At 39.2% G+C, this 12,334-nt stretch overlaps 2 protein-coding genes across 4 annotated transcripts; one reads left to right on the top strand and one right to left on the bottom strand.

The window, feature by feature from the left end:
• The first annotated feature begins 415 nt into the window (after positions 1–415).
• Positions 416–2,233, top strand: LOC137248217 (uncharacterized). The gene is made up of 4 exons (XM_067779092.1): positions 416–571; positions 632–785; positions 849–1,361; positions 1,425–2,233. The coding sequence occupies exons 1-4, from the start codon at positions 561–563 to the stop codon at positions 2,010–2,012; spliced, it is 1,266 nt and encodes a 421-aa protein (XP_067635193.1). The 5' UTR covers positions 416–560; the 3' UTR covers positions 2,013–2,233.
• Positions 2,234–3,427: 1,194 nt separating this feature from the next.
• On the bottom strand, positions 3,428–5,337 carry LOC137248216 (uncharacterized). Of its 3 annotated transcripts, none has more exons than XM_067779091.1 (3): positions 5,068–5,337; positions 4,520–4,739; positions 3,428–4,457 (listed from the first exon to the last, which is right to left on the bottom strand). In XM_067779091.1, exons 2-3 carry the CDS (start codon positions 4,581–4,583, stop codon positions 3,526–3,528), a joined length of 996 nt encoding a protein of 331 aa, XP_067635192.1. In that variant the 5' UTR covers positions 4,584–4,739; positions 5,068–5,337; the 3' UTR covers positions 3,428–3,525. The 3 variants fall into 3 exon arrangements, with proteins under 3 accessions (XP_067635192.1, XP_067635191.1, XP_067635190.1); XM_067779090.1 differs by lacking the exon at positions 5,068–5,337 and adding an exon at positions 4,809–4,963; XM_067779089.1 differs by lacking the exon at positions 5,068–5,337 and adding an exon at positions 4,797–4,947.
• Positions 5,338–12,334: the final 6,997 nt, after the last annotated feature.

Here is a 12,334-nt window from a genome sequence, read left to right as displayed (position 1 = left end):
AAAATGCAACCGCGCACTGGTTTTATGTATACATACTATAGTATAGAGAAATATTAGTTTCTTTATTCACGCAAATGCTAAATAACATAAGAATATTCGTAGTAAAAAATATAAAAGTTGTATTGCCCCTCTTCATTTACTTTCATTTTAAATTAAATTCACTCCGATAATTCTTTCCGACACAATTCCTCTTTAGAACTCTGGCATATGATCCTCTGTGGGTGCTCAATAGGGTACTACAGTGAATGTACTTTGGAAAGTACTCTCACGTATGTACTCTATGGCATACTCACAAACAAAGCGAGAGTGGGATCACCTACTCCTCTCCTAGGACATCGCAATGTTAATTGGAGCACATTTTTTGTATGAATACAGATTAGTTTTGGAACACTCTTATACTCCCAAGGGAGTATTCATTACTTTATTTATGGAGTACTCGCGTTTTTGAAGGGTAGTGATTTAACAGGTGATCCAAGCTGTATGCTATTGTGACCGGTTTTTTTCAAACATTCGCCCATTGTGAATTCACAATGGCCAACAGCAAAACAAAGTGAAATAAAATGGAGAAATCGTAAGTAAATATGCGCTAGTTTTTTGTAAATAAAAATATAAAAGAGTAATTATTTTATAGATTTCAACAGAAAAAACGTAGAAGGTGGAACCAGGAACAAACCACAGGATTTTTGAGATGCTACCTTGCGCGAAAGGAAGAGTTCAAACACCCAAAAAAAAAGAGGTTGGCGTTCTCAAACGTATTGGAAGATATGGTATCAATTGGTATTGGGGTATGTTAGGAAACATACTAATCATAGAAATATTAATATCTAATTAATTAACTTGCACTTTAGACTGCGGGTATGACACCATTATGCTTGGAAGGGAAAATGCGAACGCTGCTTCACGCGTATAAAGCGGCAAAGGACTACAACAGCAGAACTGCAGCTGCTTTAAGCTTTGCTCCATATATGGAAATTATGGACGAAATATTTGGAAAGAGCACAAAAATTTCCAATAACCACGACGTCGACAGTGACGCCAGGACGGTTAAAAACGAGCCATTGTCACCATCATCAACGTGTCAGTCGCCGTTGTTATCGTCACCATCACCAACGCCATCATTATTACGAATGTTGTCGCCATCGCCATCACCAATGTCATCTGTGTCAGTTAAATTAGAGCGGAAGGAAATAGAGGAAATAGAGGCGGAAGAAGAAAAGATTTTGCGGAGAAAGTGGAGCCGGGAAGAAACCGAAGGATTTTTGAGATGCTACCTTGCACGGAAGGAAGAGTTTCTGCAACCAAAAAAAAAAAGAGAGGCGTTCTCCAACGTATTGAAGGATATGGTATCCATCGGTATTGGGGTATGTTACGAGACATATTTATCATATAAGTATTTATACGCAATTGATCAACTTCTGTTTTAGGCTGCGGATATGACACCAACATGCTTGGAATCGAAAATGCGAACGCTGCTTCACGCGTACAAAGCAGCAAATGACAACATCCGCAGAGCTGGCGTTACTCCATATTTTTCTCCATATATGAAAATTATGAACGACATATTTGGAAAGAGCCCAACAATTTCCAACACCCACACCATCCACGTTGGCTCCAGGCCGGTTAAAAAAGAACCACTGTCACCATCATTAACGTGTAATTCTCCGATGTTTTCGTCGTCATCGCCTCCATCACCAACGTCATCACTACTGCATACGATATCGCCATCACCAATGTTACCACCAACACAAAACTCTCCACATATATCGCCACCGCCATCGCCAGTGCCATCTGCTTCAGCTAACACAACTTCAACGATACGCAAAAAACCTTCCGCCCGGCAGTTGTATTATGAGAAGAAACTAGAACTGAAGAAAATAGAGATGGAAGAAAAAAGAAAATCGCGAGCCGAAGCCCTGCAGTACTTTAAAGAGTTGCTGAAAGAAAAGTTTGAGAGGGATGCGCAGATTGAGCAGAGGAAATTGGAGTTAATGGAAAAATGGGCGAATAAGTGAACGTGTGATATTTTTGAATACAGTTTTGTTAGTTAGAATTAGTGAACAATATTGGTAAAACTTTGCATTATGTGTCCCAAAGTGGAAATTAAAAATTGTGTTTCTGTCAAGAGATATTCATGAAAAGCAAGCAAGCACAGTATTTCTGCGCAGAACATCTTTCCTTTCAGAAGAGAGTGTGCCTACAATAAAATTATGAAAAAATAAACCCATTTTAATAATTGGAATTTTTTTTAACTGTTGCTAAAAATAAGATTTCGAGACAGTTTTTCCGAAGTCCTTCATTTCTCAAGGCTCATTTCATCAAAAATTACTGAATTACTGGTTTAATTAATGCGATTCACTTATTTTAAGAATTCATCTAAGTGTTTTTAGTGCTGCTACCGCGCTTTATGCTGTAATTTAGAAAGCGTCATTTAGATATTAAAAATAGTTTAAAAAATTATATTGATTCTCTCTAAATTTAATATTGCAAAGATTTAAGAAAATGATAAATATCACTAGCATAGTGGTCCGACGCCTGAGCTCTCAAGTACCGGATTTCTTCATAGTGATATGGAGATGTCCTCTTAAAATCCTGGGAGGCGGCGCCTCTTCAACCATATGTCTGTTAGGATGCCCATATTTCTGGGTATTTAGCACAACCTGTTTTTGCAGCATTTGTTTCTCTCCTTTATGGGGGTATTCTTGCTTCATTGTGTAGGTGATGTTCTGTGTACATAAGAAAACATCCCATGGCAGTTCTGAGCGCGGTGTTTTGAAAGGCCCGACGTTTTTTCTAGTTTGTTTCTTTTAGGCGTGTCGACCATGTTGGGGACGCGTAACATACACGCGGCCGGCCAATTGCTTTATATGTATTTGTGCAATGTTCTAATAAAATTTTATATTTAAGCCATGGAATGTGAATGGCCCATTAGTTCTTATTTAAATAAGAGAGAACTATGGTGCTTTTCAACGAAGATCATTAGGATTCATACCACGAAGGCTCCCTCTTCTGTTCCTAATTCACAGTGGGACGAGCATTCCCGGTCGTACGTAAAGAGTATACAGCTCAATTGTAACGGACTTATTGGAAAAGCCTGGAGTTAGCAGACTATAAAACGGATACAAAATAAATGACAGGACCGACCTCTAAACTTTCACAAAAGCGTTGTTAGAAAGACCGAGCGAGCATTCTTGAATTAATCACCGATCACAATGCTTAATCCTCTGCGCTCTACTACTGACGTTGCCGTTGATAAAGCGAAAGCAAACAAATCCATAGGCCTTGACTACATAGAATTTTGCAGCACCTTGGTGAATGAGGGAATTATTATGGCGTCTCATTGGTTAAAGAAAAAATTTACGTATACGATTTCATTCATGTTCATGAAAAGCTTAATGACTTATCTTCACTAGCAATTTATAAAGATTAATTGTTTTAGCTTCAGATTTTTATACTTATTTTATTAGTTTTTATACCTATGTATATGGAAAACTTATTTCTAGAATAATTTACCAGTCCAAAGTTATTTTAAATTAAATTATGTTGTCTTAAATAATTAAACAGATTTTGCCTTCTGTTTAAGTTTGCATTTGAATTCGACTCCTTTATTTCCTCTTCAAGGACAAAGGGAGCAGAATCGTCCATTTCATTTTCTTCACCAACATCACAGAAATCGTTTTGCGTGATGCAAATATTATGCAAAACACACGCACTTACAACGATGTTGGTAATCATCTCCAAATCCGTGAGTTCGGTAAACTTCAAAAGTCGTCGAAAACGTCCTTTTAAAAGTCCAAATGTATATTGAACAACCATTCGCGTTGAAGAATGAATTTCATTAAATTTAAGCTGACCTTGAGTCAAGTTTCCATAGTCTTTATATGAGGGGACCAACCATTTTGTTGTCGGATAAGCCGAGTCCCCAATTAAAAAATATGAGCCTGCAAACATTTCTTCGTATAGTCTGTCCGCATCGTCAAAGAGTTTAGATCTTCTCAGAACTCTGTGGTCATGAAGTGACCCAGGCTCGCCACAAGTAACATCAATAAACTTTTTATCGGCATCCACTACAGCTTGCAGCACTATACTATACGTTTTTTTTCGATCCAGGTACATTTCTTGTTGACCCTTCGGGGCTTTAATAGCAATGTGCGTACAACCTATAGCTCCAATTACGCCAGGGATACGTTGTTTTCGGTAAAACTTTTCTGAGTTTTTTTGTAGGTGAACGCCTTCTGGCCACTTGATATATTCATCACTAATAGATATCAAAAAGCAAGAGACTCGCTTGACAACAGACCATGCGCTTGATTTGGCTACACCAAACAAATTTCCTAGTTGCCTAAATGTCACGGTGTTGCTTATATACCAAATATACATGTACACTGATTTCTTGGGTGTGATACGTGATCTACCACCACCAGCCTGGTCAACACCAAACGATGATGTGGAATACCTTGCTAAAAGAATAAAAATTTCGTTAATTTATAAATTTTTGGATTAAAAAAACTTTGGCTATTACTGGTAAGGTACACGACTGTCTCACGCTGCAGTCTCATGTGCGCTTTAAAGTCCATGTCGCCCATTTCATCGAGTGTGACTTCGAAATTGTAACTCTTCCCATGTTGTTCATTTTCGCTTTCCGAATCTTCGGAAGATGAACTTGAGCTGGCATATATGGCATCCAATATTTCGGTCACAATTTCGCTCAAATCATTTTGTTGGTCAACGGGAGAAACAAACTGGAAAAAGTATAAATACTTATTATTTAAAATTTTCAATTAAATTCAAATTTTTACAAAATTATCTACAGGATTGCTCATTGTTTGGCGTTTCTTTTTTTGAACTTTACATGCACAGAGTAGCTATCATCCGGTGGCAAAATCCTGAGCCAGATAAATAATTTTGCATGTAAATGCCATAGTGTACCAGTATTGGTACACTACGTTAAATGCAGCAACAACGATTTGAGCCAGATAAATCCAGATAGAAGTCTGGTTCAATTTGTGAGCCAGATAATTTGTTAATTACTTTTTTTTAGGTTGGCAACGCGGCCTTTAATATACCTACTTTTTCAAAAATAGATGTCGCTGCTTAGCCTTTCGCCTCATGAGTTAAATGAAAAACAGCGGCGACATCTGCCTATCACATTTCACGTGTGCGGAAATTTCACGACTTTTGCTTCTCAACTCTCTCAATGATCCAGAGCATTCCCGTGAGAATTGAGCGTGAGCAGGAACTGTAAAACTCACTGAAAGACGGTAAGTACCCTACAAGACAGGTACCCGTTACCTAATCGATTACTTAATCGTCCCCAATAACTGTGTCACCAATTATCGTCTTAATGACTTTTAAATTGCTGTCGTGAAAAAGCCCTGCAAAAATCGTGTGACCAAAAACGCACACAAACACAGGAATTTTTGACAGGGGTGACGATTTGGAATGAAAAATTCTTCAAATGAAATAGCATGTTGACAAATTTAGCTTTCCCACAATGTATCGTGTCCTCTCGCACCTATTATTTTCATATAGCAAAATACGTAATTTTTGCGTGCAAAAAAATTCGCCATTTCTAATTCAGCAGAGACAGCAAAACATTTGGTGGTCGAAAATTTTTTCAATTTTGAGAGTTTTAAATGGAATATCTCCGGAAATATTTAAAATTAACAGGGAGTTCTCCAGATCACATATATATATATTTTAAAGCTCGCAGACTTATAATTTAAAAGTAATTTGGTGTTAAAGTTTGCAAATTTCTATACAAATTTTATATGTGTATACGTATATATATGTGGCAGCACAGCTTTGTAATGTCATCAATAAAATATATGTATATATATATATATGTGCATGTTGCTACAAAAGCGCGATTGATTTAATAAAAACATTTATAACAAGTAAGGAAGGCTAAGTTCGGGTGTAACCGAACATAACATACTCAGTTGAGAGCTATGGAGACAAAATAAGGAAAATCAATCTGGGGTAACCCTGGAATGTGGTTGTATAACATGTGTATCAAATGAAAGGTATTAAAGAGTATTTTAAGAGAGAGTAGGCCATAGTTCTATGGATGAACACCATTTAGGGATATCGCCATAAAGGTAGACCAGGGCTGACTCTAGAATTTGTTTGTACGATATGGGTATCAAATGAAAGGTGTTACTGAGCATTTTAAGAGGGAGTGGGCCTTAGGTCTATCGATGGACGCCATTTCGAGATGTCCCCATTAAGGTGGACCAGGGGTGATTCTATAATGTGTTTGTACGATATGGGTATCAAATGAAAGCTGTTAATGAGTATTTTGAAAAGGAGTGATCCTTAGTTCCATAGGTGGACGCCGTTTCGAGATATCGCCATAAAGGTGGACCAGGGGTGTCTCTAGAATGTGTTTGTACGATATGGGAATCAAATGAAAGGTGTTACTGAGCATTTTAAGAGGGAGTGGGCATTAGGTCTATAGGTGGACGCCTTTTCGAGATATCGCCATTAGGGTGGGCCAGGGGTGACTCTAGAATGTTTGTACGGTATGGGTATCAAACGAAAGGTGTTACTGAGCATTTTAAGAGGGAGTGGGCATGAGGTCTATAGGTGGACGCCTTTTCGAGATATCGTCATTAGGGTGGGCCAGGGGTGACTCTAGAATGTGTTTGTACGATATGTGCATCAAACGAAAGGTGTTACTGAGCATTTTAAGAGGGAGTGGGCATTAGGTCTATAGGTGGACGCCCTTTCGAGATATCGCCATTAGGGTGGGCCAGGGGTGACTCTAGAATGTTTGTACGATATGGGTATCAAACGAAAGGTGTTACTGAGCATTTTAAGAGGGAGTGGGCATTAGGTCTATAGGTGGACGCCTTTTCGAGATATCGCCATTAGGGTGGGCCAGGGGTGACTCTAGAATGTGTTTGTACGATATGGGTATCAAATGAAAGGTGGTAAGGAGTATTTTAAAAGGGAGTAATCCTTAGTTCTATAGGTGGACGCCTTTTTGAGATATCGCCATAAAGGTGGACCAAGGGTGACTCTAGAATGTTTGTACGATATGGGTATCAAACGAAAGGTGTTACTGAGCATTTTAAGAGGGAGTGGGCATTAGGTCTATAGGTGGACGCCTTTTCGAGATATCGCCATTAGGGTGGGCCAGGGTGACTCTAGAATGTGTTTGTACGATATGGGTATCAAATGAAAGGTGGTAATGAGTATTTTAAAAGGGAGTCATCCTTAGTTCTATAGGTGGACGCCTTTTCGAGATATCGCCATAAAGCTGGACCAAGGGTGACTCTAGAATGTTTGTACGGTATGGGTATCAAACGAAAGGTGTTACTGAGCATTTTAAGAGGGAGTGGGCATTAGGTCTATATGTGGACGCCTTTTCGAGATATCGCCATTAGGGTGGGCCAGGGTGACTCTAGAATGTGTTTGTACGATATGGGTATCAAATGAAAGGTGGTAATGAGTATTTTAAAAGGGAGTAATCCTTAGTTCTATAGGTGGACGCCTTTTCGAGATATCGCCATTAGGGTGGGCCAGGTGTGACTCTAGAATGTTTGTACGATATGGGTATCAAACGAAAGGTGTTACTGAGCATTTTAAGAGGGAGTGGGCATTAGGTCTATAGGTGGACGCCTTTTCGAGATATCGCCATTGGGGTGGGACAGGGGTGACTCTAGAATGTTTGTACGATATGGGTATCAAACGAAAGGTGTTACTGAGCATTTTAAGAGGGAGTGGACATTAGGTCTATAGGTGGACGCCTTTTCGAGATATCGCCATTAGGGTGGGCCAGGGTGACTCTAGAATGTGTTTGTACGATATGGGTATCAAATGAAAGGTGGTAATGAGTATTTTAAAAGGGAGTAATCCTTAGTTCTATAGGTGGACGCCTTTTCGAAATATCGCCATTAGGGTGGGCCAGGTATGACTCTAGAATGTTTGTACGATATGGGTATCAAATGAAAGGTGGTAATGAGTATTTTAAAAGGGAGTAATCCTTAGTTCTATAGGTGGACGCCTTTTCGAAATATCGCCATTAGGGTGGGCCAGGTATGACTCTAAAATGTTTGTACGATATGGGTATCAAACGAAAGCTGTTACTGAGCATTTTAAGAGGGAGTGGGCATTAGGTCTATAGGTGGACGCCTTTTCGAGATATCGCCATTAGGGTGGGCCAGGGGTGACTCTAGAATGTTTGTACGATATGGGTATCAAACGAAAGGTGTTACTGAGCATTTTAAGAGGGAGTGGACACTAGGTCTATAGGTGGACGCCTTCTCGAGATATCGCCATTAGGGTGGGCCAGGGGTGACTCTAGAATGTTTGTACGATATGGGTATCAAACGAAAGGTGTTACTGAGCATTTTAAGAGGGAGGGGGCATTAGGTCTATAGGTGGACGCCTTTTCGAGATATCGCCATTAGGGTGGGACAGGGGTGACTCTGGTATGTTTTTGTACGATACGGATATCAAATTAAAGGTATTAATGAGGGTTTTAAAAGCGAGTGGCCCTTAGATGTATATGTGAAGGCGTTCTCGCGATATCGACCAAAATGTGGACCAGGTGATCCAGAAAATCATCTGTCGGGTACTGCTAATTTATTTATATATGCAATACCACTAACAGTATTCCTGCCAAGATTCCAAGGGCTGTTGATTTCGCCTTGTAGAACTTTTTCATTTTCTTCTACTTAATATGGTAGGTGTCACACCCATTTTACAAAGTTTTTTCCAAAGTTATATTTTGCGTCAATAAACCAATCCAGTTACCATGTTTCATCACTTTTTTCGTATTTGGTATAGAATTATGGCATTTTTTTCATTTTTCGTAATTTTCGATATCGATGAAGTGGGCGTGGTTATGGTCAGATTTCGCCCATTTTTTATACCAAGAAAAAGTGAGCTCAGGTAAGTACGTGGGCTAAGTTTAGTAAAGATATATCGGATTTTGCTCAAGTTATTGTGTTAATGGCCGAGCGGAAGGACAGACGGTGGACTGTGTATAAAAACTGGGCGTGGCTTCCACCGATTTCGCCCATTTTCACAGAGAACAGTTACCGTCATAGAATCTATGCTCCTACCAAATTTGAGAAGGATTGGTAAATTTTTGTTCGACTTATGGCAATAAAAGTATTCTAGACAAACTAAATGAAAATGGGCGGAGCCACGCCCATTTTGAAATTTTCTTTTATTTTTGTATTTTGTTGCATCATATCATTACTGGAGTTGAATTTTTAATTAATTTACTTATATACAGTAAAGATATTAAATTGTTTGTTAAAATTTGAATTTAAAAAATTTTTTTTTTAAAAAGTGGGCGTGTTCTTCATCCAATTTTGCTAATTTTTATTTAGCACATATAGAGTAATAGTAGTAACGTTCCTGCCAAATTTCATCATGATATCTTCAAAGACTGCCAAATTACAGCTTGCAAAACTTTTAAATTACCTTCTTGTAAAAGTGGGCGGTGCCACGCCCATTGTCCAAAATCTTACTAATTTTCTATTCTGCGTCATAACGTCAACCCATCTACGAAGTTTCGTCGCTTTGTCTTTTGTAATGAGTTATCGCACTTTTTCGGTTTTTCGAAATTTTCGATATCGAAAAAGTGGGCGTGGTTATAGTCCGATATCGTTCATTTTAAATAGCGATCTGAGATGAGTGCTCAGGAACCTACATACCAAATTTCATCAAGATACCTCAAAATTTACTCAAGTTATCGTGTTAACGGACGGACGGACGGACGGACGGACGGACGGACATGGCTCAATCAAATTTTTTTTCGATCCTGATTATTTTGATATATGGAAGTCTATATCTATCTCGATTCCTTTATATATGTACAACCAACCGTTATCCAATCAAACTTAATATACTCTGTGAGCTCTGCTCAACTGAGTATAATAAGTGAAAACAATGCAAAAATGAAATGTGAAATATACTAAAATGCAATTTAAGTTTATCGTTGCCAATTTATATAGATATGTATGTGGATTAAGGTTTTGAAAGATGTGTAAATTGTAATTTAAAGTTCTATAGAAATTTGTTAAATTTGCAAACTTTAACAACAAATAACTTTTAAATTATAAGATTGCGCACTTTAAAATATATATTGTAACGAATTTTTATTTGCAAATCCTCTTATTTGCAATCCTCTGCTAAGTTCGAATCACTAAACTGTTGAATAAATAACTCCAATTTGTAATAATGCAAAATGGCCTTTATTAAAGTACTTCACAATACACTCAAACTGTGCAACGAATAGCTTGCTTAATAACCACACTGACTGATAGCTCAATGAAACTCTACTATTCAAAATAGTACTGCTATTGCTCGCTAGATATCGTCTTAATCGCAACTGCTTGACAACTCAAATCAAACTGAATTACTTCTTACTCGCCTGCATCGCTTTTATAGTTTACGCTGCATACTTCTAGGCTCTTCGATTTCCAGAAGTTACTAGTTGTTTCGGCTACAAAATCGCCAGCCACAACTACGTGCACAAATTATTGCTCTCTCTTGTGACAACTCAGATAAGGTATATGCATGTGTTTGTAGTTTACAGTCTCCCGCACACACATAAGCGTATAAGTAAATTCATCGGTGTGTGACATCTCATCTCTCGCTGCCTTGTATGTAAATGTTGCTCGTCGGAATGTGTACATATGTGTAGACGCAATTATTGATTCGTTTATGTAGATACATAATGATTGAATTATTGATGTGCATTCACGTCACTGCTTAGATCGGCTTAGAGCTGGCAGCACTCCTTAGTTTTGCTAATATTCGTAACACTGCCCTCCACCTAAGTCTGATCGTCCCGATCAGACAAATCTCTCGATCTAAACGCTGCTAATCTCTCCAAATGAACCACTTTCATTTTGGTTCGTGGTTTGGTAGTGGTTTGTATGCGGTACACTACATCGTTGATCCGTTTTACAACTTTGTATGGGCCTTCCCAGTTACACTGCAATTTCGGGGACAAACCTTTTTTTCGTTGTGGGTTGTATAGCAGCACCAAATCTCCTTCCTGAAACCCTTCCGAATTAATTGCTTTATCGTACCTCGCTTTCATCTTGTCACTCATAATCTTTGCTCGTTGCCTTACCAGATCGTGTATCTCTCTCAGCTCTTCTTCTAAGACATCAGAGGATTTCTTGACATTCCTCTCCGCATCGGCATCTATCCCATACTTCAAATCAGCTGACAGTCGAAGGTCATTGCCAAAAATTACCTTTGCGGGAGTTTGGCCCGTTGTGTCATGTACTGCCGATCGGTAGGCCATCAAGAATAATGATATGTGTGTATCCCAGTCCTTATGGTACTTGTCGACTACTTTCCTTAAATGCTCCTCCAATGTTCTATTGAAACGTTCCACCATACCATCGGACTGAGGATGCAATGCAGTTGTCCGTGTTTTTCGAATGCCCAACTTCTTGCACAGTTCTTGGAACACAGCTGATTCAAAATTCCTGCCTTGGTCAGAATGTAACTCCATTGGTACACCATACCTTGCAACCCATTCGTTTTTAACCACTTCTGCTACTGTTTCTGCTTCTTGGTTTGGGATTGGGTATACCTCTGGCCATTTACTGAAATAATCCATAACCACCAGTACGTATTTGTTTCCGCGGTTGCTAGTAGGAAATGGACCTGCGACATCCATGGCGATCCTTTCAAATGGTGCACCTGAAATATACTGCTTCATCTGGCCACGACTTCGGGTTATGAGCCCTTTCGCTCTGTTGCATACCTCGCAATTGGCAATCCACTCGGTGACCGACTGACGGCAACCAACCCAATAGAATCTCTGCTTAATTTTCTCGAGTGTCTTCGTGATTCCAAGATGGCCTCCACTGGGACCATTGTGCAACTCGCTGAGCACGTCAGGAATCCTCTTTCTGGGAACAACTATAAGTTTCTTCTTGCACTGACCATCCTCACTCTCCCATACTCGATGCAAGCAACCGGATATCAATTCCAAACTGTTCCACTGTGCCCAATATGACTTCGCAATGGGACTCTCTGCTGACATATCCTCTCTGCTTGGTCTTTCATTTCGTTCGAGCCCTTGCATAACATGTGACAGATCTGTATCTTCTAGCTGACACTTTCTTAGTTGTTCCTTGTCCCATTCATCCGTACACGTTATAGTCATTAGCCGGACATCTATAATGTCTTCTTTAGCCTCGGCCTTTGAACAGTGCTTGCATTCCAAACTACATGGCCTTCGTGACATTGCATCGGCATTTCCATGGGTACTACCTTTTCGATGCTCAATGGAAAAGTCATAGCTTTGAAGTCGCTCGATCCACCGTGCCAATTGTCCTTCCGGATTACGGAA

Source organism: Eurosta solidaginis, chromosome 4 (assembly GCF_040869045.1).
Source record: "Eurosta solidaginis isolate ZX-2024a chromosome 4, ASM4086904v1, whole genome shotgun sequence".
NCBI classification, from domain to species: Eukaryota; Metazoa; Arthropoda; class Insecta; order Diptera; family Tephritidae; genus Eurosta; species Eurosta solidaginis.
The sequence above is the reverse complement of the archived record's forward strand: the minus strand, read 5'-3'. Positions and strand labels throughout refer to the sequence as shown.